Genomic DNA, 25,836 nt, shown 5'->3' on the forward strand with positions numbered 1-25,836 from the left:
ACCCCGGGCCTTTCCAGGCCCTCCAAACAGCCGAAAACCGGACACTGTGGGGTTCAACAAGGCCCCTACCAGGTCCTGCACTGGGGTCACAACAAGCCCAGGCAGTGCTCCAGGCTGGGGCAGAGTGGCTGGAAAGCTGCCCAGAGGAAAAGGAGCTGGGAGTGCTGGTCCACAGGCAGCTGAGCATGAGCCAGTGAGTGCCCAGGTGGCCAAGGAGCCAATGGCATCCTGGCCTGTGTCAGCAACAGTGGCCAGCAGCACCAGGGCAGTGACTGTCCTGCTATATTTGGCACTGGGGAAGCCACGCCCTGAATCCTGTTTCCAATTCTGGGCCCCTCAGTTCAGGGAAGATTTTAAAGTACTGGAGCAAGTCCAGAGAAGGGCAATGTCCCATTTTCACTACAAATTCTTTAATCTATACTCTCTGACAGGAAATTTAACTGGCTTTGGATAACCTGTGGAAGGGAAAAAAGAAAATGAAAAGTTGGACAAAAGATGATATAAAGCATAGACACTCTGCTTTATTCTTTATATATCCTGCTCACAACCTGAAGCCAATGAACAGAGTTTCCAGATGTGATGACAAATGTATCATATGAGAAGCAAAGTTGATGCAGGAACAGCTGGCAGCCACAGTGACACCCCCTGATTGGGCAAACAGTTTAACTGGCTGTTCCTCCCCTGGGGACTGACCTACACCAGGCTTTTCTTTGGAGTTCTGGCCAACTGACCAATCACAAGCAAAGAAGTCACAAATTGCTAATTTACCACTATTTTCTCATTGGTGAAACAGCATCTTCTGTACTATTTTACTTACATCAAGCAAGTCCACTATTTTCCAAAATCCTAGCTATTAAATTGATCTGACATGTGAAAAAGCAGAAAGATTGATAACTGCCTGTAATAAAAACAGTATACAGAGCAGATAGTTCATGGATTACTTGAAGTAACTTCCTTGATACACATTTTTAAGTAACTACAAAATGAATTCCAATATCACACAAACAGGACAAGAACTGTAACCAAATTGGGAGAGGGACTGCACAATTACCCACATATCTCTGTAATCAGCACACAGCACAATTCCAGTTCTGTTGTAAAGCTGTAAGATTCCTCATACTAACATGAGTGGAACAGAAGGGGGAAAACAAGTCAAAATGAGAAAAATCAGATGCCTTAATTCAAAACACTTTTCATGGCACAAATTACAACATGACTTTTAAACTGTGCTTCAATATTTCGCTGTGCAAAAATCAGTCATGCATTGATAACCAATCAGATTGACATTTTGGTTACAGCAATTCATGTGGACTGCTGCAAGGCAAAGTTCCAATAAAGTATACTTCCCAAGAATGCAGTGGTGCAAAAGCAAGTACAACTCTGTCCTTCCTTCCCAGCTGAAGATAATCCCAATGCTGTTACCATTGCACGTAATAAATCCTCTACTCTTTGGCCATGAACAAGCCCATGGGAAAAATCTGGAAAAATCAGATTTATGATGTGCAAAGAAAATACTACATGCCTTTTCTTATCTCCACAACCTTGGCAACGTACCTTTTGCTCAGAACTGAGTATTTTAGAAAATATCACTGATTTTAAATTTTTACTAAAGTAGGATTTGGAAGATTCAAAACCATTTTTTGTAGACCCTCAGTTCCTTCACCACTGTTATAGGTAACTACATGCAACAGTAATGTGCTTTTTCCTCCAAGTAAACGCACTTTAAACCCAAGTCAAGTTTTTTTTTGTATGTTTAACCAGGTCCCACTATGCTTTGTGTAAAACAACCTGCAAGCTCATTTGCATTCACACTATTGCAACAATATGGAATCTTTATAATCTGTCATTTCTTTTGAAATTATGACTATTTGAGTGATCACATGCAACCAAAACCATAGCTATTTGGAGACAGGTTTGAACTTTGTACTGCTAAGTCTTGGCAAGCAGGTCTGAATTTCTGTCTGGTTTTGGCTCCACGTGACACAGAGATCCCGTTTAACCACCTGCAGCCACCATCTCCTTCTCCCTTTCCTATTACTCACCCTGCCCAGCTTCTGCCCCTGCAGTGCCAGCACACTTGCTGAACAACTCCATGACTGAATTTAATTTACTGATGTGTCCAACAAGCCTCTTGGGAAAAGGCCCAGATAGTTTTCTGACAGGCAGAGTTAGATTCTAGAAACATCTTCACATTCCAGAACCAGCAGACAGAAGGTAGTTGGACTTCAATGGCCAAGACCAGGAAGGGAAGAACTTAAGCCTTTCCAGTGCATAAACTCTTAACAAACAACCCAAGAGAGGCACAAATTCTTAACCTTACTACTGGCAAGCTCAGGAAGCTTGAAATGGGCAGCTATAGATAGCCAAATTCTACTAGATCCCCTGAAAATTTACCTTTACTTCTATCTAGCAAAAACTGACATAAGATGTGATCACCGATCATTTGCAATTGAAGGTCACAGAAATGTGTTGCTACGGTAATTTTCAGAACTTGGATCCAATGTATCAATGAACCTTTTCATTTTAATTTAATAATCTCTTTCCTGGGGTTATATCATGACCTGAGACAGCAGAGGTTTCCAATTTACTTTTTCAGGCCATCACTTTCTTTGCCTTCCAGGTTCTTATTATTCTCCTCATATCCTCATCTCACACCTTTGGAGGCAAAGGTTCACTACAACTCCAGTACTGCACAGAGTACAATCCCACAGTATGCAAACGAGCACAGGGATCTGATTCACAGAAGGGAAGCATAAGACAGCATTCACTGTCTGGCTCCTTACCCAGCACTAAAATCCATAAGGATTTTCAACAGAAGCTGTTCAGTCAAAGATTTCATTGAGCAGCCTCAACTGATGCATCAGAATTCCCTTATTTAGTCCTTTACAACTTCATGAAGTCATAGTTTTATTTTCTCTCATTATTCCTTACCATGCTTTCATCAACATTAAACCTAAAAGCTCCCACTGGATCAATTCCACTCAAATTATCTAACTTAATACACATTCTCCTTGGCTGTGATGAACAGAACCAACTCATCTCTTCACATTTCCCAAACAGCTAAAAGGTTTTCAAGTGTGCAAAGTACTACCTGACATTAGGTGATGGTATGGTTTGTCACCAACAAAAATTATTTCTTGGTATTTTTTATTTACAAGCAGCTTTGGATGCATGACAACACTTGGCTACTCAATCCAAGACCTTTTAAAATTATTTCAATGCAAGAAACATTAAGAAATATTAAGTTTGTCTGCATCATATTGCAATCCCTAAGGTATTTTGTTATCCCAGTTTTAAATTGATACACACAATTTTTCTATGACACAAACTACAGTCACAATCAAATCACATATTTTAACCATGCATGTATATTCTCCTCAAAGAGTGAAAAGAGTGCTCATATTTATCAGCACATTATATTTTCATACTCACACTACTCCCCATTTCTTACACATCTATGACTTTAGTGTGGTGTCACAGCACCAATTTTAATTTTATTTTTTTTAAGTGATTCAGTCCTCAGCAGTAGCTAGTCTTTATTACTGGAAAGATTTGTAATGGTATTCTTTGCATTTTTCCTGCCAAATACTAATAATTGTTTAAATACCCTAAGAAGATTGCCAAAGTCACCTAAATTCTCAGAAACTTTGCTTCCACATACATTGGTACATAATGAAGGGGTTTTGCAGAGGGACTAAAAAGAGCCTATTTTTTAAATGTCCTAATGATAAGTCAAGACATCATCAGTGAGAAGCATTTCCTTAAAAAGTCCACTTCCCCTAGCTATAATGGCAAGTATACATGGCTGGGGCAAAACCAAAAAAATTCTTCAAACCTTATTCCCCATGGCCAAGGAGTTTCATTTCCATATGAAGTTACACAAATACTTTGATAATAGCCTCCAGATGTGAGAGAGAGGATTCTTCATAGCCAGCTCAATGCTGTGTGCTAATTCATTTCCTCTTCCAAAGAGAAGGTGGTGCTAGACACAACAGCAGCATTTGCATTTCTACTGTGAATTTACTCTAAGGACTCACTTTGAAGTGATTATTTAAGATCAATTCTTACAACCCAGTCATGTGTTAGGGTTTCACATTAAATACACATAGAGAGCTATGCTGCCAACAATACTGAAGTTGTAGTACAGTGCAGGTGCATCCCATGGTACATCCTACACTCTCCTGACTGTCAACCAGAAGCAGGACATATATAAAGAGTTTTTTCCTGCTTGTGTTTTGTAGTAGGGTGTTCCTGGCTGGGTGCCAGAAACCCACCAAAGCCTCTCTATCACTCCCCTCCACAGGTGGACAGGGGAGAGAAAATATAACAAAGGGTTCATGAGTTGAGATATGGACAGAGAGAGATCACTCACCAAATACTGTCACAGGCAAAACAGGCTCAAATTAGAAATACTTCATTTATTACTAACAAAATCAGAGCAAGATAATGAGAAGTAAAACATTAAAAACACGTTCCTTCCTATCCCTCTCTCCTTCCCACCTCTACCTCCTCCCCCAGCAGCAGAGAGAGACAGGGAATGGGGATTATGGTCAAGTTTGTCACATGTTGCTTCTCAGGAGAGGAGTTCTCCTGCTCCAACCTGGGGTCTCTCCCACAGGAGACAGTTCTCCAAGAACTCTCCCAACAGGAGTCCATCTCACAGGCAACAGTTCTCCACAAACTGCTCCAAAACATCACCCTTCTACGGGTTGCAGTCCTTCAAGGACAGGTTGTTCCAGTGTGGGTCCCCCCAAGGGCTCACAAGCCCTACCAGCAAACCTGATCTGGCATGGGCTCCTCTCTCCATGGCTCTGCAGATCCCTGCCAGGACCCTGCTCCAGACAGGCCTCCCACAGCTCACAGCCTCCCCTCTGCAGTGTGGGTCCCCTCCACAGGCTGCAGATGGAGCTCAGCACCTCCATGGTCCTCTGCAGGCTGCAGGGGCACAGCTGCTTCACATGGTCTTTGACACGGGCTGCAGGAGAATCCCTGCACCTCTGTGCTCCTCCATGGGCTGCAGGTCACAGCTGTTTGCCCATGGGCTGCACCATAAGCTGCAGGGGAATCCCAGCTCCAATGCCTGCAGCACCTCCTCTGCCACCTTCCTCACTAACCTGAGTGTCTGCAGAGTGTCGGATCTCAGGATCTCAGTCCTGAGGTGCTGAGCCACCGAGACCACCTTGGGGGGCTCGGGAGTCCTGGAATGTTGCCAGAAGTGTCTGGTGGCTGGACTTTGGTCCTACACAGGAGACGACAAGGATGAGGGCTTCACCGGGGTGAATGGTGAAGGGATTAGTTAATTAGAGGGTGAGACACAGGGTTTAGGATTTATGTACAGGGGGGTTTAGAGAAGTAAGATGGAGGAATTGGGGTGTGTCCTGTCCTCCTTCTTCTTCTTCTCCTCCATCTTCTTTGGTGATGGTGGCACTTTCGGATTGGTTATTACTGAAAGTGCACCGAGTTATAAGAATAAATGGTATTGGGGAAAAATGATAAATATTGTACACGTAACCATGGGTATAAAGATACGTGGCTGCCCCGGAGGGCAGCACAGTGTGCTCATGGCTGACTGCTGAGCAGATCTCTGTTCGGCTGAAAGAACATCTTTTAGATAAACAATTAATAAACATAAAAACCGAAAGAAGAACTGAAGCCTCTTCTCGTCCTTCGATACGCGGGCTGCCCCAAGGCCACCCCGGGCCTTTCCAGGCCCCTCAAACAGCCGAGAAAACCGACAGCAGAGCTGTTCCTCTCATATACTCTCACCCCTCTCTTTCTGTGGCTTCCATCAATACAAGTAACTTTTTCCTAAATCTGTTACATAGAGGCATTACCACCATTTCTACTTGGCCCAGCCCTGGCCAGCAGCACATCCATCTTTGGAGCCACCAGGGACTGGCTCTGCCAGACATGGAGGAAGCTTCTGGCAGCTTCTACAGCCCATCCCCACTATGAAAGGCTGGCCATGCAAACACAATACATGCTTCAACACAATCAATACATGAGACAAAAAAAAAAGTTTCTTCCAAGAAAAGCGTTTTTCTTTCAGCAGTCTTGTAAATAAACTGTGGTGAGCTGAGTATCTCCCACAGCAGAAAATTATGTGAACTACTTGTATGTTGAACTTTAACTGATTGCACAGTTTATTTCTTTTAAAAGAAAAATCTTTTATCTGTGACAGTAAGAGAAGATATAAATTAGAATTTCTTTCATGCAACTGGTTGAATGGTCAGCAATTGCACATAATGCCATCGTACACAGTACCAGAACAATGGTACCATGGGTCAACAAGAAAATACTCTTTAGCTATGACATGAATTTTCTGGTTTGTTTAGGAGCCAGATTCCATTGTGCCTTAGAATTGAAAATCAGAGGGCAAATCAGGTGAGAACCTAGCATGACCCATATCTAGTGACAAAACTTCACTGAAGAATTTTGTCTCATCATCTACTGGAGTCATACATAGCACAACACAGTCACATTAATGACAATTATACAGAATGCAGAAACTGAGTTTCCATTCCCAATGCAAAAGGCAGGGCAAAAATCAGAATGGTAAAACTGTAAAAATCTTTAATCTTTCACAATCAAAACTTATACTACACAACAGCAGCAACAAAAACAAACCCCTTACAAAGCAGCACATCCAAGCAGCTCCTCAGAAGGCACTGGCTGCCACGGAGAATCTCTGCCAGCAGCTGCTGATGCGCCAGCGACCACGCCCACCAAGCAAGATGCACTTCTGCAAAGGATTTCTGATCAGACAAATGATCTTTCTGCAATGAAGCACCATTTTACCAGATCATTTTGTTACCTGTTGAGCATTATTACCTGCATCAGAAATACAAAAGCTCCTCACAGCTTTGTCTTTAGGCAGGTACCAAGCTCATAATTAAGGCATTACAAAAGGGAATTAATGCAACATGCAAGAATTTTCTTACTTTGTGTGTGTCTGATGGTTTCATTTTATTTTTAACTAGCCCCATCAAAAACAAAGTTTCTGAAAATTCTTAAAGCACAGGGGAAAACTGATGCAAACAAATTGGACCGAAAACTTATCTAGAATGGCTTTCCTGGCTGTAAGTCTTAATTTTTCAATAAGGAGGAAGAAAATTATTTCAAATAAATGCATGGAAAGTACTGTATTTGTAGAATTCATTTAGCAAGCCTAAATAATTTTTCTGCGCCTAATATCAAGTACCTTTAAGTAACAGACTGACTTCTGATATATGTGAAATGAATAGTATTTTAAAGAAATTTCCATTTAAAAGTTGTCATTACAATGGAGTTGGAGACCAAAGGAAAAATAAAAGACACTGATATTGCTGATAAAAGGACAGAAAAGTCAAATCCACAATACTCAGCAAAAGGATGATGCTAAAGACGTAATGATTATGTGTAGGATACTCAGTTTCTGTATCATACCTAGTTTTATTTGTTTTCACTTGTTTCTAACTTTGTTAAACATTTTAATAGTATTTTCAAGCAGTATAGTAAACTTGAGCTGATTGAAAATTATCCCAAATCCAGAATATGTACTCTGTTTATAAAACCATGACTTTTTCTTACTTAATTGAAGGAAAAAAAAAATCGAATTCCTGCTTTCAGAGAGCTCTAATGTACCTTTCTGGACTAGCAATATTGTTTTAGAGGATATTATGCCACATAGAGCAGTGGGGGCTTTGTTCTGATTTTCTGCAGTTATTTCAAGGTCAGGCTAATAAAGACTTGGAATTTTTCTCTAGTATTTTGAGAACTTCACTAACTCCTCGTTTCCATCACAAGAGTTCTGTAACTATGTTGCCTATCAGTTCCATCAAATTCCTTCCTTGTAGATAGCTAGAACATGACCTTAACTGCTGGACCTGTCCCTCAACATTCCTCCTGTGTAATCACAGTTTTATGGCTACTGATTTTGTCAAGTTTGTTTCTTACTGCCTATACTGTAGGAAGAAGGCAGTGTATCAGATACAAAGTGCTAATACAAGACTTTTTTTTTTAAAGAACATTTTCAAAAAGCGACTGACTTTTTTAAGAAGTTCCAGTAAGAAGTGTCTTGTACTAAAACTTCATTTTTGAAAAATGGAAAGCTCACTGAGGTCCTGAAAATCAGAGAGCACTGCCATTTCCTTGCTCTGCTAGAAAGAGAGTTCAGATAAAGACATTTTTTATTAAAGAATACACTTTATGTATGTAATGCTTAATTTATGTATTTAAATACATCATTCAAGTCCAGTCTCACAATTGATGATGCTGAATTTAGCTGAAAATAATATTTCACTAAACTAAATTGCTGGAATCAAAAATATAAAATATTTTTGATATATCAAATACAATTTAAATAGCTGCCAGCAATAGCCTCATAAACAATGCATAAAACGGGAATCACACAAAATTTCTGAAGGTCCAGCATACTTAAAAAAACTTAAGGCATAGGAACTCTGTGTTTGCAAAACAATATGGCATGGTCATCCAGAAAAATCACTTATCCTCACTATGACAAAATTTGAGAAATTTCCTTGCCAAAAGTACGAAGCCACACAGGAGACAAGACTTCAGAGGGGTTCTTGAGTTTATAGCCCTTAAACTACCTTAACATCTAGCTCAATACTTCATCAGGAATGTTTGTTACCCACTAAATTTTACAGTTTCTGAGTTTTTTAAACTCATTCAGTAAATTCCAGCAGAACAGACGCAGTGTCTCAAGACAGCGCATGCTCTGCAACAGTGAGTAACTTTTGCCTTCATTTGAAAGAGCTGGAAAATTCATCTGATTCCCTTTCTAAGATCAGACAGCTGAAACAATGGACCCCAGCTCAACCTGTACCCCAACCATGAACATAAATTTGGCACCCAGTGGCACAGGATTCAGCCACTTCACAAATATCTGCATCTGTGACACAGTGTCAAAGAGAAATTTGAAAAACTTACAAAGAAGGCACCAAGCTTCAGCACAAAAAATTATGATTGCCCAGAACACATAGAAAGCAGCCACTTCATTAATAGTACTGGACTGAAGTGGCCTGAAACCAAAATAACACCTAATTTAAAAATTATCTTTGTTTCTCTGACTCAAAAATTACAGAGACTTCACTTCACTTGCTCAGCTGCAGTGATGTCAGAACAGGAGCCCACATTTCGCAATTCATCTTCATAGTGAGGAAAGTAAACTTCAGAATGCACTTTGGCCTACCAATTGTAGAGGTCTGCAATAGTCTTCTACAGCTGCAAGAATTCACTGGACATGCTAAAAATGCTTTGGCTAAGATTTATGGTCAGGAAACAAAATCTGTCAACTACAATCTTTAGCACCTAAAACTCAAACATTAAACTGAAGCCACCAAGTACCTTCAAGAAAATGGCTGAGAGCTAATATTTTATATGAATTTTATGGGAGAATGGTGGAGGTGGAAACAAGCACATGCTGAACAAGTAACTGATCTCAAGGAAAATGCTTCAGTATTTTTATTCCATAGTCCCAAAATACTGATATACATTCATTGTGAGATGAATTACAGAACTCTGCTCCAGATGTTGAGAGAAGAGTGAGTTAACAGTAATCCAGATGGGGCTCAAATTCCTAACCAAGGAGAGAGGCCCAAAGATGTCACTGTCAGATTCCACTACTGGCAGTTTCCCCATTGAAGGCAAGCACTGCCTGTACGATAGTACAAGGACCAAAAAGAAGTATCAAAGGGAAACAATGCACCAAAGAAAATTGAAGGACAGAGGGAAATGCTTCCTGCTGCCTGCCTGAAACCACTGCCTGGCTTTACTTTAACTTTAGGCATTTTCTTTTGCCAGAGCTCTGACTGATCACACACAGGGTTAAAAAATGGTAAAATCATGGGGTAACACTCCAATCAGGCAGTGGCCACCTGCATACTGTTGACAGTATTTGTTTTGAATTTGCCTAGGAGCTGCCTTCAGCGGTCAGAAGACAGCTGATTCTGTGTGAGTCAGGTACTGGGAACCCAAACAAGCAGGAAAAGTGGCTTTCCACCGCTGTACAAACTGAAGCATTTTGTACCTATTTATCACTTCTCCTGGGTGAGAAAGGATATCTCCTAGTCAGCAGTCTTAGAGAAGCCCAGGAACCTCAGAATATCTTTTCCCCTCATTTTCAATGATGGTTTTACAAGCATTCTGGCCAGGATTAAGACAGCACAAAATAAGTTTAGAGTAAAATAGGTACTAGCCTCCATCTACCTTTTCATAAATGCACCCCAATTTATTTGTGCTGGTCAAACCTCTGAACATTTATTCTACTGGTCATGAATGGTATCAGTTACTCACAGATTTTTTTCAAATACTACCAAAGACTTGCCAGGTAATTACAGATTTTTGAATCAAGAGTCACTTAAGGTCCCCAGAATTTATATACAAACAAGAATACTGAACTCCAGGAATCCCAATTTACTACTCAGATGTGAATATATGTACAGCAAGTCCATGCATTCATTTCCTCAACATTATTTTGAAGTTTTCTGAACTGAAGAGTACCAGTAAGGGCTTACTTCAATAATAATATAAAATGAAACAACTAAATCCAACAAGCCACAAACCAAACTATATAAAATCAAATCAAATTATTTCAAAGTAAGGATCTGTATAACCAAAATTATCTACATAACTTCATCCAAAAGTTTCTGGCAACGTTCCCACACTATTTTCACAGAAGTTTCCATATACAAAAAAATTGCTACTAGAAAAGCAGGCAAAATTCAGCTCCAACACTAGTTCAGGTATGGCAACTACAGATTTTTGAGGTATATAACCACCAAAAAATTGCAAACTCCTTGCAAACACTGACTCTAAGAAGAATAAACAAAATTAAATTGAAACATATTTCAATAGCAGCTAGATTTTTGGGACTCCTATCAAGGAGTCCTTAATATGTTCTGCACAACTCTCAGGTCCTGACGTGTAAAAAAATATTATTTAAGTGAGTTAAAGAGTTCTTACTTTCTATGAATAATTTGGGAAGTGCTTCACGTGCAAGAGTACACTTGGAGTCTATTCCTGCTATAAGCCCAGTGGAGTGTAAATAACTGGCTTTGATACGACACACACACAAAAAGAAGATTCTACTACTTGCATTTATCAGTTCATGCTTGGGGGAGAACGCTATTTATGGTGCCTATCTGCTGGATAGTACAATTTTTTTTTTGCATTATGTGTGATTATGTGGGAATAAAAGATTCATCTCTGTCTACGTGTAGGTATGCATGCAGTTACTCCCCTACAGACAGACACATGCTGGAAGTTAGCACATGTCTTTGTTTAAAGAACAACCACAGCAGGCATTAGGAAGGGAAAAAACATTAAGAATCAGAGCCAGCATGAAGACAAATCTGTTTGCAAGCACTGGCCTGTACCTACTCTAGTTCAACTCACAGCACAAGACTCAGTAGTTTGGAGTACAGGGCAGGAGAAAACCAGTCTAAACCTCACAGACTGCATCTCATAACCATAATACTGGGGCAGAACTGAGAGCCATCATCCTTAGGGAAGCCTGAAAAAACACTGAAACCTCTAATTCCTTCTTTTGTACAAATAGGACAGACAACAAAAGAGAAAAACAAACAATCCTAGAGAAAGAAGAGGTGTTATCTAAATATTTCTCTCTACTATTACTACATCAATTCTGAATTCAAATATAAAATCAATTAATTTTGAAAGCAATGTATTATGTATTAGGATGAATGGTATCTATTACTGCAGTTACTCAGCTAAACATGAGAAAATTTGTCGAGGATTTCCCAACATTCCTGCTTGTTCAAAACTACAGGTGCCAGCAAAATCCACACATCTGTGTATAAACACAGCACTGATCTCAATTGTTTGTAACCAGAGAACGTTCCCCTCTGTTTCTTAGCTTCTTTTTTCAGACATGGAAGGCCAGTACATCACTCACTGCACTGAGATTTGCAGCTCCCTGAAACAAGGGACACACTTCATTTTGTTTACAGATGCTGCCTCACAAATAGAGGGGGTGGAGGGGTGTTTGTAGAACTTCTTAGGCTGCAGTTTCATGGCTGTGTGAGTCAGCCCAAATCTGCCAGGTCTGTCCCTCCATTATGCCAGCACGCAAGTGGCTGATAAGTGACACTACTGAAAAATCCCATTTTCTGCCCAGGTTACTTTTCAGATATATCTGCTTCTTGAACCAGCTCATTACATGGCTGTAAAAATGACAGAGAGGGTGACACTACTTCAGCCCAATCTCAGGGTGCAGTTTAATGACTGAGAAGTTGATTTAGTAAGGTTAAACTCAATGAACACAGTGTCCCAAATTCAGCTGTCACTGCTAGTTCACCCCAGTATTACCACAGAGCTTCTGCAAAAGAAGAGGGGGTAGTAGGTGACTGCACAAGCCACGCTGATCCAAATGAAAACTTACCTGGGAAAACTGCTTTGGAATTGGATCAATTCTACAATCAGCACCCTGCAAGCCACAGATACACCTGGACAGGCATGGGGAAAAGTATGGCCCACAAGTAGCAAGAGTATTTAACTGGCTCAAAGTGCTGCCTTTGGTGTTTGTGCTCCCATACACCAGGGCTTGATTCAGGGCAATCCTCCACCTACTGGTGTAGCAACTCCACCATTTCCAACATCAGTTTTCCCCTCTTTCCCTACAGTCCCTATCTGCCTCTAGTTTTTACTTTCTCTCCTCTCACTCTTCACAAACTTGATTTGTTTCTATGACTAGGAGTGCTGGTGACTCAAATAAAGGAAAGTTACTTTGAACCATTATTCTTCCTGAACAGCAGTGGCAGCAGCAGTGAAAATGAGCAACTGTTTCTTCACTAGCAGCATCACACTAAAAGTACTCAAAAGTATTCATATACTACAGTGCCAGGATGAAAGCTTCTAGAACACAATTCTGGCAGACCATAAAGAGAAACAGCCTTTTAAAATTATTTACTTATTTTTAAGATAAACTAAGTTGATTTAGACTATGTTAGTATACCCGCTATGCAGGTTAGCTCAGATCACTAAACTGACTTGCAACATTCTACAAAACCAACCTGTCATTACTTACTCCTCCACATTGTTACATTCCTGACAAAATTTTTCCCCCACAACTTTGTTTTTGAGCAGAATACTGATAAAGATGATGAAAAATTGTGGGAGAACTCTCAAATAACCTTCTAAAAACACCAACAACTAATATTGTCCTTATTTCTAAAATTTTGAGGTTAGTTTTAAAATTAATTTTCTGGGGATGCTGCATGATGCCAGGCTTTTAACAAAGTGCTGAGAGACATCAGTTCAGACTCTGTACAGAAACAAATGTGTGACAGCCCTCACACATGCAGACTGCAGTCAGAGTCACTCTGAGGAGTCTCAAGACAGTGTGAATTAGGGCACAGCTCCACAGTGGGAATTCTCAGGAGGCAGAGCCTGTGAGAGAGAATCCCTCAAGGCGTTTCTCAAACCAGCTCCAGTGCTAGATAAAAATCTAATGGTGAACTCCATGCTCACACACACACAGCTATCAGAAACCAGTTATAGCACCAAACATGGAGTGACACACAGAGCTCCAATTCTAGGATGAGCATTCTTTAATCTACACAGCACATCTAACTCGGACCAGAATGCTCCAATTTGCACAAGAACCTAAACTAAGAACAGTAGCTAAACATGTCAAAGTGAAACAAAATTAAATAGCAGCCTTTTAATCTGTTATCTGACTGAAGGTGATTTAACCCTTGAAGGGAAACACAGGCTAGGACTAAGACCATAACTTTGGAAAATATTACACACCACCCCCACTTTCCCAGCTGACATTTAGAAACACAGACACTAACTTGTTTTTTACTCCCATTTCAAAGTGATTTTTAACAGCTTATTAAGTTTTCTACTGACCTACTTCCAGTTCTATTAATGTGTATATATTCTACAAAGATATAGTTTTTGTACTTGTGAACCCTCCATTTCCTAAAGCAAAATTCTCATGGTTTTACAGCAGTCTAGACTACCAGTTTCAAAAGGAACAAAGCTGAAATCTTATTTCCAGATTTCCCAATTTCCCTTCAGCTACAGTTATGCCTACTTTCATATTCTACATACATTTTCTAAGAAAAAAATGTTACTAACAGGTCACAAATGCAACTACTAGACCTTCATTTAGTGACTTCACATGAGCAAAACCAGTACTTCTTGCCACTGATAATTTACTGGCAATAGCAGAGGACAGAGCTTTTGAGATGGATTAGAATTTTTCAGGAATAATGACACATGTCAACTACATTTTTAAAGGATCACTGAATTAGGCATTTAAATAAACATGCATTTTCAAGAAAAATGCTTTACAGCTGCCTTGCATTCCTCATTTGCCTTGTAGGTGAATGAATGTTAACTCTGCAGCACGTCACTGATGAGAAAGAAACCCCTGTTAAAACCCACACATACAGGGCCACTTCTTCCACCTCTCACAGATCACCCAGTTGTTCTCAGCCATCATAACAAAGTGCTGAGTTTACCTGCTTTATTTTTATTGGTGCAACAGCTTAAGAATTAAACTTCCTTTCATGTGCTCCACAATACATTCTGCTATTGTGCAAACAAAGCAGCAAAACTTCTGAATTATTTTTCTTCACTACTTTATATAAACAAAGTTTCTAAAAGAAATTCTTTTTCCTTTATGACTGACAGGAATAAGGCCCAGAGAAAAGCACTGCAGTCAGAGTTGAGTATCAGGTTTTACTCTCTTAAATCATAAGAAAAGAACAATTTTTATATTCTGCAGAATTTACTTTCAAATAATTTCCTACTAAATTATAAATAGTTTAATTAAATTTCAGTAATGAATTTATTACAGAGAATCATTACTTCATTTGGATAATTAAGTACATGCATATATTTTCCAATGGTACCAGAACAAAAGCACAGTTAAAACACAAAATTATATTAAAATAACAGGAGTTACTATACTTTGACTAGCCTATGGACCAAAAGGCAGAGTAAAAATTTTCAGGTGAAATATGCAACCCCATCCTTCCTTACACTGAACTTGTAACAGAAGTCAATCAGCTTATTGTTTTTCAAGGAACAACTTATTAGAACCAATTTCTTTTCATATCCACATCACTATTGGCATAATTTGTAACACTCTTTATACTAAGCACTTCCTAAGTGTAACTACATTTTCACTGCACACATTCTTCTTCAGCACTCGTACCACAACCCTGATTCTAAGCAGCCAGAAAAACCAGGAAAAGGTAATTACATAAAAAACCACTATACAAAACATCAATTAAAGAACTTACTGTTTGTCTTTTGAGATTTTAAACTACCTCTGAGTGATTTGGGTTTTGTTGGGTTTTTAGATTAGCTTTTTTATTATTACTTTATTATATTATTAGCTATACTATAGCTATACTATAGCTACTATACTATTAGTTATACTATACTATAGCTAATACTATATTATTAGCTTTTTTATTATTACTTTACCCTTTCAATAATACCATATCATATAAGCAATTTTCATCAAGCTATCGTGGAATACAAGTGTCAGATTCAATTGTTAAAAACAACCACTTTTAAGTTTAAAAAGCAGTAATACTTTTGAATACCATGCACCACCCACTACCAGTTTGTGGATTAAGAGAGTATTAAAAAGTTTTTGTGCTTTATTTTCCTTGTTTATCTCCTGTACTGCTGCTATTTGAAGCTGATTGTATCACAGACAGCAAAACTGCCACTGGCTGGTTTCCAACAGATCCCTTCCCCACCACTCTCCCCTCAGAGCTGCTGCACCCCTTGCCTTGCCCTCACCCTCCTGCACCACCTGCCCACTTCCCTCTGGGTGCCCTGGCCAGAAAGCTGGAGAGGGGGCAGCAGATCCCCTAAAACATTTGAAACACCCATGAAATAATTAGTTGAAATTATTCCAGCTAGCACATGAGATGCTGCCTTTTGAAATGTTTAACAGTGCTGGTCCATGTTCCTTTGTGTAAACAGAAGCTGGATATCTCTATTCTGTTCAGCAGCAATTAGACAAGTGTTCCATCTCTGAAACCTTTATCCAACTGCCAGCAAGTTTTGAAATAATGTAACTTCGGGGAAGATCAGTAACAAAGAAATCAGACTAATTTCATTAGAAAAGTGAGGTAAAAACATTTTCCCAGGCAAAGTTCTATCACATATACAAAGCAAACTGAGACACACAAACGTTTTCCTCAGTTTTTGAGAGACTGATTTTTGGGTACTTAAAACAACAGTAATAAGATTTCCACAGTAAGCCCAAGTCTAGACTTTTGATGGGCTTTCACACTAGATGCACAGATAAAAACAGTTTTAAGATCAGTAAGTTATGTAATACTTTAAAAATATTGTAAAACTGCAGATGTTAAGCTATTTCTTCCTGGTCAATCAGTCTATTTCCACAGAGAGCCATAAGAAAGAGAGAGACAACAATTGCAGAGGAAGGAGAATTCTTCAATGACTGCAAGCAAATTCTAATACTAATAACTATTAATCTAGCTATTTCATTTTTAAGCATGTGCATTTTTCAGGTGTTGTAGACACCAAAGAATAGTGTGTGAGAAAACTCCAGAAAGATAAGACTTCTCCAAAATCCTTTAAAAAAAAAGTTCTTCCTCCTTCTCTTTCATCTTCAATATCTGTTCAAATATTATTGGTTAATAGAAAAGACATGTGTCTAATGCTTCTGAATGTATTTTGCCAGTACAAAACCTCTTCTCTGTTTCAATAGTTTGGAAAATGTTGATAAATCTCATGGAGAGAGATGTCATAATTTCTAGCATTAGAAATTGAAGACATGAGGCCTAGAATGCTAAAGCCTACCAAACAGTATTCCAGCCAAACGTGACAGGTTGTGCTCATGGATGACAATAGAGTGCCATTAAGATTAGGTAACAGAACTGAACATCTAGGAAGGAACAGGAACTCACCTCAGAGTAAGGCATTAACAAGGCTGACCAGCCTTCACAGTAAACTTGAAAGGATTTTTCCCCTGCTGCAAACCTGATCCTAACACTGAAGCTCTGACACCTCCATCACCACAGTATGTACCTTCAGACTCACACAAGTAAAATGGATGTTTAGAATATCCCCATGCTATCCAGGTACCAGAAAGTTTTCCATCTTCATTCCTGAGCAGCAAGTACATTGTGCCAATTTTATCTTTGTTTCTCCTTTGCAGTATTTCATCATGCTTAAGAGATCTTTACAAGAGGCAGATTCTGATGTCAGCACAGCAGCAGGAACACAGTTCATTAGTTTAGTGCAGCTGCAAAGCCAGCAAAACACACATTGCTCTGAGTAACACCAATAATAAGCATGTGGTTTACATTTCTAGGTAACAATGGTGGTTAACAAGATATTGCAGTCTGGGAAAAAGCCCTCAGATACAAACTATGATTAACATAGACTGGGGACTACAGAAAAGTTTGGTTTCTTTAACTACTAAAATGGCTAAATGGCTGTAGTATGTACTGTGAACCAAAGATCTGCTAATTATTTTGTCTGTTGTTTTTCTTTATCATAGCAGAAGATGCACATGAACATTAAGCAGACAAAACAGTATGAACTGATTCAAGTAGACAAGGTAAAAAAGCAACCACATATATATGCCTGATTTCCCTTTCTATCAATCATCTCCATATTGCTGTCTGCACGCCCAGGGTAGCTTTTCTTTCACTTTGTATCACTGAATGTAAGAGAATAACACTTCCCTCGTGAGTCTCTGGCCACTGCTAAAGCTCCTGCTGTTCTGCAAACTTAGGCAAACAAAGTCCTCAAGTCTCCCACGTTGTACCACAAAAACACATCCTGACTTGCATATCCTCCTGAACTGATTTCTATGACTAAATCATGTCACTTACACTGAAGACAACAGTGTAACTACATCAGTGTAGCTCTGGTCTGTCACAGGCTTCCAGTATGCCCCTAAGTAATATTTAGCATTCAACAGTTTTTCAGTTTTAGAAGAGGGGGACAAACTCAGAAGTTTGTAATTTATTATTATCACAACAACCCTTAATCATCTCTTTTCCAAGGTAAATAATCCTGTACTTCTCAAACTTCTAGTCTTTGTAATACTAATGTTAATATAGTACTTGCTAAGTGATTACACACACACACACAAAAGGAAATACCACAATCAAATCCTGAAGCCATTACTTGGTTCCACTCACATTAAAAAACTTGTTCTGGAGTTACTCAAGGTTATTTAGTAGAGAAGTACCGGTCCAAGACCACCTTTCTTATTTATCATAGATGGAATACTGTAACTGATGGAAAATACTTGAAGAAAATGAATATTCTATACTGTATTTTCAAATGGTAAAGTCTGAAGATTTGCATGCCAGCCTCCCACCTATTACAAAGTTTCTATGTAATGCCTGTAAAACCGCCTGTAACAGTTTTCACAGAAAACATTAGTCATTTTCTGGGTTTTTTAGGAGATAAGGCCTGATTTACAGAAGCCCTGGGCACTCCGAAATGTAGCTGAAATCAAAGGAACTTTCAGTCTGAACATATGAAGTGCCACAGAATGCACTTCACTTCAAAAGTCACCATTCAGAAATACCAAATCAGACATATGAAGCCAGCTTGTCTTTCTGATATTAGGGTTTGGTTTTTTCCTTTTCAGTAATTCTTCAGTTCCCCATCTTTTAACTGAGATTAACATCATGCCTTACAAACCTCAAGCATTAGCATATGAATAAGATTTTTAAAATCTTTTAAGTTTATAACAGAATAAATAAGGACATAAAGACTTCTGAACTAGTCTGTCCATTTCAGTGGTCAGATACCAGAAGTTATCATTTCTAATTCAGCAACCTTTTGGGTTTCCCCCCCTTTCAATGGGAGGCTTTTTTCCTTTTCACAATACATTTATCTTAGTGTTGCTGGGAAACCATTAGAATAATATTGTACATGTGAAATTGCCATTAATTACTGATGCACTTGTAACAAAAGAAAATTGTCAGATACAAAAACAAAGGGTGTCATCATCAATCAGTTTGAAATTCAGTAACATCTGGGTGAACTTGCTAAGCCCACATGGTCTGTTCCTCTAAGGACTGACAAAACTGGGACATTTACAAAGCAATTGGTTAATATTCCATTTGGAAAAAAAATCAGAACACAATTTCTTCTTCTCTGACTAGTGGCCTGTCCTAGTTAATGAAAAACTTGATTGTTACAAGACTCAAACTAATTAAAAAGATTAAACTATGAGCAAAATCAAATTAAAAATTTGGCTTTAGGCTTATGTGGCTAGCAATAGCTCAAGAACATTGCAACTGTAGTGTGCAGTTAAATACAATTAATGAAGTTTAAAACTATTAGAATAATTAACTGTGGATCATTTCTGTAACCTGGCTCTATGACCTCCACAAAATTACTTATAATTCTTAAATATAAGCATGTAAATACATGCAAGTCACCCATGGCATCCAAGACTTGCCATTTATTAGTTAATATATTACCCAAACCACTTACTATGTATATACTTTTTCCTCTCAAATATAACAAATTCTCATGGGTGACACAACAGATTTTCTTCTATCAAATGACATTTTAATTTGTATTTTTTAGTATTGTTTAATATAACTATCCAGGTCAGATCAAAGGTCCATCTAACTACACAACCTCAGAGAGCAGCCATGAGCTTACGCAGAAATATCAGGTTTAGTTCAAAGAAACTTATTTTATCTCACCTGTAACTCCAGCCTGTTCCAAAACATTTCAGTAGCATCAAGCAACCTTTCTCAATTTTAACATGATGTAACAGATGCCTAAAACTACCTGTGCATGATATGACAAATTGTTAGCATTTCTATTGATATGGAAGCAGAAGAGGCCAAACGACAAAGGAGCCAAGAGCTGCTAACCAGAGGAACACACAGAAAGACAACAGAAAGGAGAGGGAGGGTGTTTGCTCCATTCTCACACAAATACATATAACCACTAAGAAATGCCAAGGGACAAGATAGGCAAGACTTCAAGGCACAGCTGCAGTGCTAACTTCCCCCAATGATCACAAGCCAGGCCTTGGGGTGGGCATGGCAGGGGGAGAAAGAGGATGAAAGGGTGTGGGGGGCATTGAAATCAAATGCAACTTCCACAGCAAATGCCTTGCCTGTCACCACGGAAAAACGAACAAGACTACAGGACTGATTGAAAAACAAAAGGACAATCATTCCCCCAAAAAATCCAAACCCTCATAAATCAAAAACCAGAATCCTAACCCAGCCATGATAAAGAACTGTATCTCTCTCTCACTAAATTCTAACCTATAAAACTTAATTTCACAGAAATATATCTAAACGTTGCCTTAAACCTGTGTTTAAATTTTCCATGCTGAAATAAATTTATCGCTTCTTTTCCTTTGAAAAGTTTCAGAAACTTTCTTTTTTACTTGTGTATATTTAGTGTCTGATTAAATGTGCATTTTACAAATTTCATGAATTTGTGTTTACACTGATATCTCAAGGTAAAAGCAAATGTTGCACTGTAAGTATTTTTTTTGTCTACAGACTTGTCTTACACTTTACCAAACTGTACAGCTCCCAGTACAAAGCTCTATCTGAACTCACCATCATGCATGCTTTCTTTTACATTAAAAACTCCAGCAGGCATGATGGTTTTCCAGAAACACCACAAATGCCCCCATCCCTATCTCAAAAGGGAACATTTGCTCACTTTAACGTTCAAATTGACTCTGAGGCTCCTTCAACACTCTAAGGCAGGACTGCCACAAAAAGAAGTTGGTTTTGCCCTGTGCCAGCCCAAGTATTTGTGAGTTTTCCTGCTAAATTACATGAGAAAAGGGTTCAGGTTAAAATTAACTTATTTGGAGAGGGGTGGGTGTTCTGTTGTGGGTTGGTTTGAGTTTTTTGCCCTGCTAAGTTTTAACCCAGTCAACCCTTCCATTTTGGTGTGCAGCAAAACAAAATGCTTGTAAAGAAGGTACAGGACAGAGGCTGGGACAAGCACATGACAGCACCACATACTTTGGTGGCAGTTCTGGCTTTGCCTACAAGGCTGCTTGTGTCAGTCACTGAGAAAATCAGTCTCTATGCATTTTGGATTGATGGGGCTATTTGAAATGTACCTGACAAGTAAGTAGGCTACTATTAATCTTATTCATAATGACTAAAAATGCTTTATATCAATGACATTTTATCATTCTCTTGTGATCAAAGTTATAGCTGAGATTTAATAGTTTACTGACAACAATATACAATTCTGCAGTTTAACATGGCAGTAAAACACAGTCAATTCTGAAAAAAATTCAACAGTCATAAAGAAAATTTGCAGCAAAGCAGATGCCAAGATTCTAAAACTTCTTTCAATCCTCAACTATCTCATGGAAAGAAATACAATATGGCTAACACAATTGCTCTCAAGTTTTATTTAGGTCCTGGTTTGATCTTGGAACTGAAGGAGGGCTTCTTGGGTGCCTTACAATTGTTTGTACTACTTCTTTTACTTGGTTGTGTCAAAGTTACCATTTCCCTTTATAAGCCTTAACCCAAATTGTCAAGCATCTGACTTGCAGCTCTAAAATCAATCCCTATATAACTTGAACATCTGTCCTGTAAAGAGAAAGACTGACCTAAAAGAAAAATTTTGTGTCAAAAGTACAGTAAACCTCAACACTCTGCTGCATGCTAGCTGCCTAGTTTGGTTAAACTCACTTGGATCTACTGACTGGACACCTGAGCCCAGCCACAGCACCCCAGTTAAAATAGCAGCTGAAACCACCCATCACATACTGCCCCACTCTAGGAGGGCACCAAACCATCAATGCAATCTAACACTCCAGAAACTACCTTTGACTCCATTAAGCACCTGAACTTGTGTTTCATTTGCCATACATATGCAGTCCTGAGGCATTTCCCTTCTACATCCCTCAAAAGATTCAGGTTCATTTTAAAATTCGCAATATTTTCATTTTCAGGACAATAATAATGTTATCATACAGACATACCAAAACACTTTGAAAGTATCTGGCCTACATTTTATTACCCACAACCCCAAGCAGAAGGAGGGAATGGATATAAAAACATTCTTTTAAAAAAGTCCTTGGCACAAAAGCTGCTGCTCAGGCACTCTGGGACAGGTGCCCAGAATGTCTCAAGTTCCAATAATAAGAAAAGCTTTCATTAGAAGAAGAGGTCTGGACACAAAAATACAGATACAATACCAGAAAACTTGCTAATAAGGACACAGATTTGTAACCAGCTAAGTTGACCATGACTTCAACAAGCTAAAAGAACAAAAATGTGCAGGAACTGATCCACATCCTGGTGGCCAAACCCTGAGTTGCACATTTTCTGTAAGAGCATCTTTGGCTGACGCATGGCCAAGACAACAAAAAACCTTCAGTTTCAAGAACTGATTCATGCCTGAGTTGGTACATTCTGTTAATGATAAAAGCCAGCTTTAAGTCACATTTAAAGTTCTGGAAAGTTATCTTTTGAAGAAAACTTGAAGAGATTTAACAAAACTTTTTCAGGCATTTCTATCCCAAGCACAGCATCATCATAATATTCCACGTACCAAAATCAATTTGCTTTTATAAATCCAGTTGATACAAAGAAGCTCAGACTTCATAAAGAACAGACACATTATACAAAAGCATAAAGAAAAATATACTTGTTGGTTTAGTCCAAGAATGTACAGTATTACAGTATTTCCCATTTTCTTGATGCTTCAGTAAAGCCCATACCTGACAAAAAAATTCCTCTAACTCAGATTAAACAGTACCAATACAGTAAGAAAAATCTTTCTCTGTCATTTCAGACAGAAAAAAATGTCAGTAGGTGCAGTAGCAAAGTGTTTGTTTCCATTTGAAGTTACTCTCAAGTTTTTTGGCTGTCTGAATTGTTGTTTTTTAATGAATTCTGTAACAATAATTCATTAAAAGCAACAGAAAAAGTCTGCTCTTAGCCTGGAAATTATGTCTAATACACACACACACACACACACACACGTGTGAATTCAGTAAAACACGTATACGTGATTCTGAAGTTCCATTATTCCCATTATATAGGAATGACATAGTTCACCATTCCAAGTCAACCAACTGGGACAAAATAAAATACCTGTTTCAGGGATCAGCTCAAAACTGCATTCCTCTACATTCCACAGACTTTAATCTGAGGTATCTGCCTAAACAGTCACAACTCCAGTATCCTCTCCTGTAACTGGCAATATTCCACTGCAGTTCTGAAAATACTAGGCCAAGCTTGTCCATTCCATAATTTTCAAAACTGTAAATGGACAACAAGACTCATTTTCAAAAAAAGAACACTGATAGGTGCCTTGCTGCTTAAAAAACAAAGCACAAAGCCTATGTTCTCCTCACATGTATAGCTAAGAAAACTTTTCAATGTACTAACTGACCAGCCCAGACCATGATTTCTATTTTTCAGTCTTTGTGGAGTCACTGCTGTCATAGGAAACAGATCATCAGATGATAGAGTATTTCCAATCTCTAAAAATTATTACTCCACCCTGGCACAGGACCAAATCCTAGGTTACAAAAACCTTTGGTCCAAAGACCATGGTGTTAACAAACGAGCTGTGTCAATATTTGATCAATGCTCAACTTAATTCTCTATTTTCAGCATGGACTTAAGAAATAATCCTGCTGTAGCACAGTAGCATTTTTTTTCCAGTGGAAGAAGGGATTAATAAAGTAAAAAAGAGGCAAGACTTGCACTCCCCCAGGATGCTGTCAAACAGAGAAGATGCTTTTCTAACAGTCCCTTTTGCTCAAGAAAATTTAGCAATTTTGTCAATTATACTAAATGGGAAAAAACCAGTATGCATTACACTAAGTTAAAAAATCTGAGGCAGGTTTTACATTTGAAACTACTTCAAAATTCCATCCATAACTCTAGAAATTAAGCTTTGTTTTTGGCAAACAGTGTGATCTTTTCAATCAAAATTACCCTTACGTAGGCCTACTTGCTTCCTCCACTCAACTATACTTTCTTCAAATGCCGGAACCCAAAGCACCACCTAGCTTGCCAAAAAATTTTGCTAGCATATCCTGTAATTATTACTTGTGATTCCACTTCAGACCTCTCCTCTAAACTGTGGATATGTTTCATGTACAAATTAGCAGTTAATGTACCAATTCCAGCATTGAGAGGACTCACAAGACAACAGTAATAAATTACGAAAAATGGGGAAAATGGGTCCTCCACTTTTAAAGAAAAACAATGAAGTCATATTCCCTTAAAGGTCTGCAGGCAGGAAGGACAACAAAACTCTGGCAGTTCTCCATCCCAGTGATAAAATGTTTACCTTAACAAGTAAAAGTTTCAGGGAGGGGGGTGGTGGATAGAATTGCTCACCTTTAACCGTTTAACAACCTCATCGTTGGTAATTTTGTCCGTAATCTCCTTCACTCCAGGAGGATAGTAGATGATTTTACCGTCGGCAGCAGGTTTTGGTTGGGTAGCAGGGAAGTCCATCCTGGCGCTGCTGGTTATAAACTTTCCGTCTCCACAGTCCTCTACCGGCCTCTATCGGTCAGAAAACAAAAGTTCAGCAGAATAGAAACGACTTTCTAACCCTCTTTTTCCATTCCTCACCCTCAATTCGCCGAAGGCCCCGGCTATCGCCCCGCCGGCCGCGCCCCCCAGCGCTGCCCCCGCCGCATCCCGGCGGGAGCGCGGCCCGGCCAGCCGCCGCTCCCCGCGGCCCGGGCCTGCCCGCTCCCCTCCGGCGCCTCCTTTCATTGCGGGGCTGCTCCAGCCCAACACTGTTAGTTCGCAGCCGACGGTTTTACAATGAAATTTGGGGCCCAATCGAGGGACACCCCGCGGCCGAGGGCCCCTTACGGCCCGGGGGGTGGGCCGGGGACGCCGTTCCGGCCCCAGGGGGTGGTTCGGAGCCGACACACCGGCCCCGGAGCCGGGAGACGAGGCCTAAACAGTTAGGCCTCAAAACTATCGGGAGGCAGAGAAGCCAACAGGAGAGGGGGAGGGAGGGAGGAAGAGAGGGAGGCGGCGGCGAGCGCAAACAAAACCCCCCCGCGACCCCCCCGTTCCCTCAGAGCCCCCCAGCCGCCCTCCCGCGCCTCCGGGAGCCCCCCCGGGGAGGGGGCCCGGCCACTCGCCACTTTCCATTTGTTCCCGCAACTTCATGTCCCCTCAGCCCTCGCCCCGCACCCCCCCTCCACCCGCCCCGCCGCCCCGCATTCGGCCGGGCCCACAAAGAGCCCCCCGCAGCCCCGGCTCGGCGCACACACCCCCGCGGCCGTGGGGAGCGGGGAGCGAGCACGGGGGGAAGCGGGACCCGGAGCCGCCTTTACCTCATGCAGCTCCGGAAGGTGCAGCATTGAGCAGCCTCCGTGCCGGGTGGTGCTCGCCGCTCCGCCGCCACCCCGCCGGCCGCTGCCCTGGGCGCTCCCGCCGCCTCCTGCTCCGCGGCGCGGCAGCTCCTGCTCGGGAGCGCTGGCTGGGGGAGGGGGAGCGGCTCGGTGGCGGCAGCAGCGGCGGCGGCGGCGGCCGGGAGAGGGGGAGGCTCGGGCGGAGCGTGCGCCGCGGGGACCCAGCGCCGCTCTCCGCCCGCCCAGGGAAGCGCAGCCCGGGAGGAGCCTCCGCGCCGCCCCCGCCCCTTCCCCTTCCCCTGCCCGCCCGCGGCCGGCGGCGACGCCCCGCCAGGAGCCCCCAGCCCCCGCCCCGGGCAGAGGGCGAGGCCGCCCAGTGAGTCTGGCACCGCGAGGAGCCCCGCGCAGGGCGCCGGGTAGTGCCGGGCGCGGGCAGCGCGGCGTTGCCTCAGCTTGGCGCCTAAAGCCCCGGAGCGGCCGGGCCGGGCAGGCTCCGCCGG

At 40.6% G+C, this 25,836-nt stretch overlaps 1 protein-coding gene across 2 annotated transcripts in view; it reads right to left on the minus strand.

Annotated features, from left to right (window-relative positions):
• The window catches only part of PDS5A (PDS5 cohesin associated factor A), an 80,096-nt gene extending 54,539 nt beyond the window's left edge, over nucleotides 1–25,557 (minus strand). For both annotated transcript variants that reach the window (XM_064710295.1, XM_064710296.1), the window contains exons 1-2: nucleotides 25,319–25,557; nucleotides 24,357–24,527 (exon numbers count right to left, since the gene is read on the minus strand). In XM_064710295.1, coding sequence (XP_064566365.1) covers nucleotides 24,357–24,527; nucleotides 25,319–25,345 — 198 coding nt within the window. In that variant the 5' untranslated portion in view covers nucleotides 25,346–25,557. The remainder of the gene's footprint in view (nucleotides 1–24,356; nucleotides 24,528–25,318) is intronic.
• Nucleotides 25,558–25,836: the final 279 nt, after the last annotated feature.

This window comes from Zonotrichia leucophrys, chromosome 4, assembly GCF_028769735.1.
Source record: "Zonotrichia leucophrys gambelii isolate GWCS_2022_RI chromosome 4, RI_Zleu_2.0, whole genome shotgun sequence".
Classification (NCBI taxonomy): Eukaryota; Metazoa; Chordata; class Aves; order Passeriformes; family Passerellidae; genus Zonotrichia; species Zonotrichia leucophrys.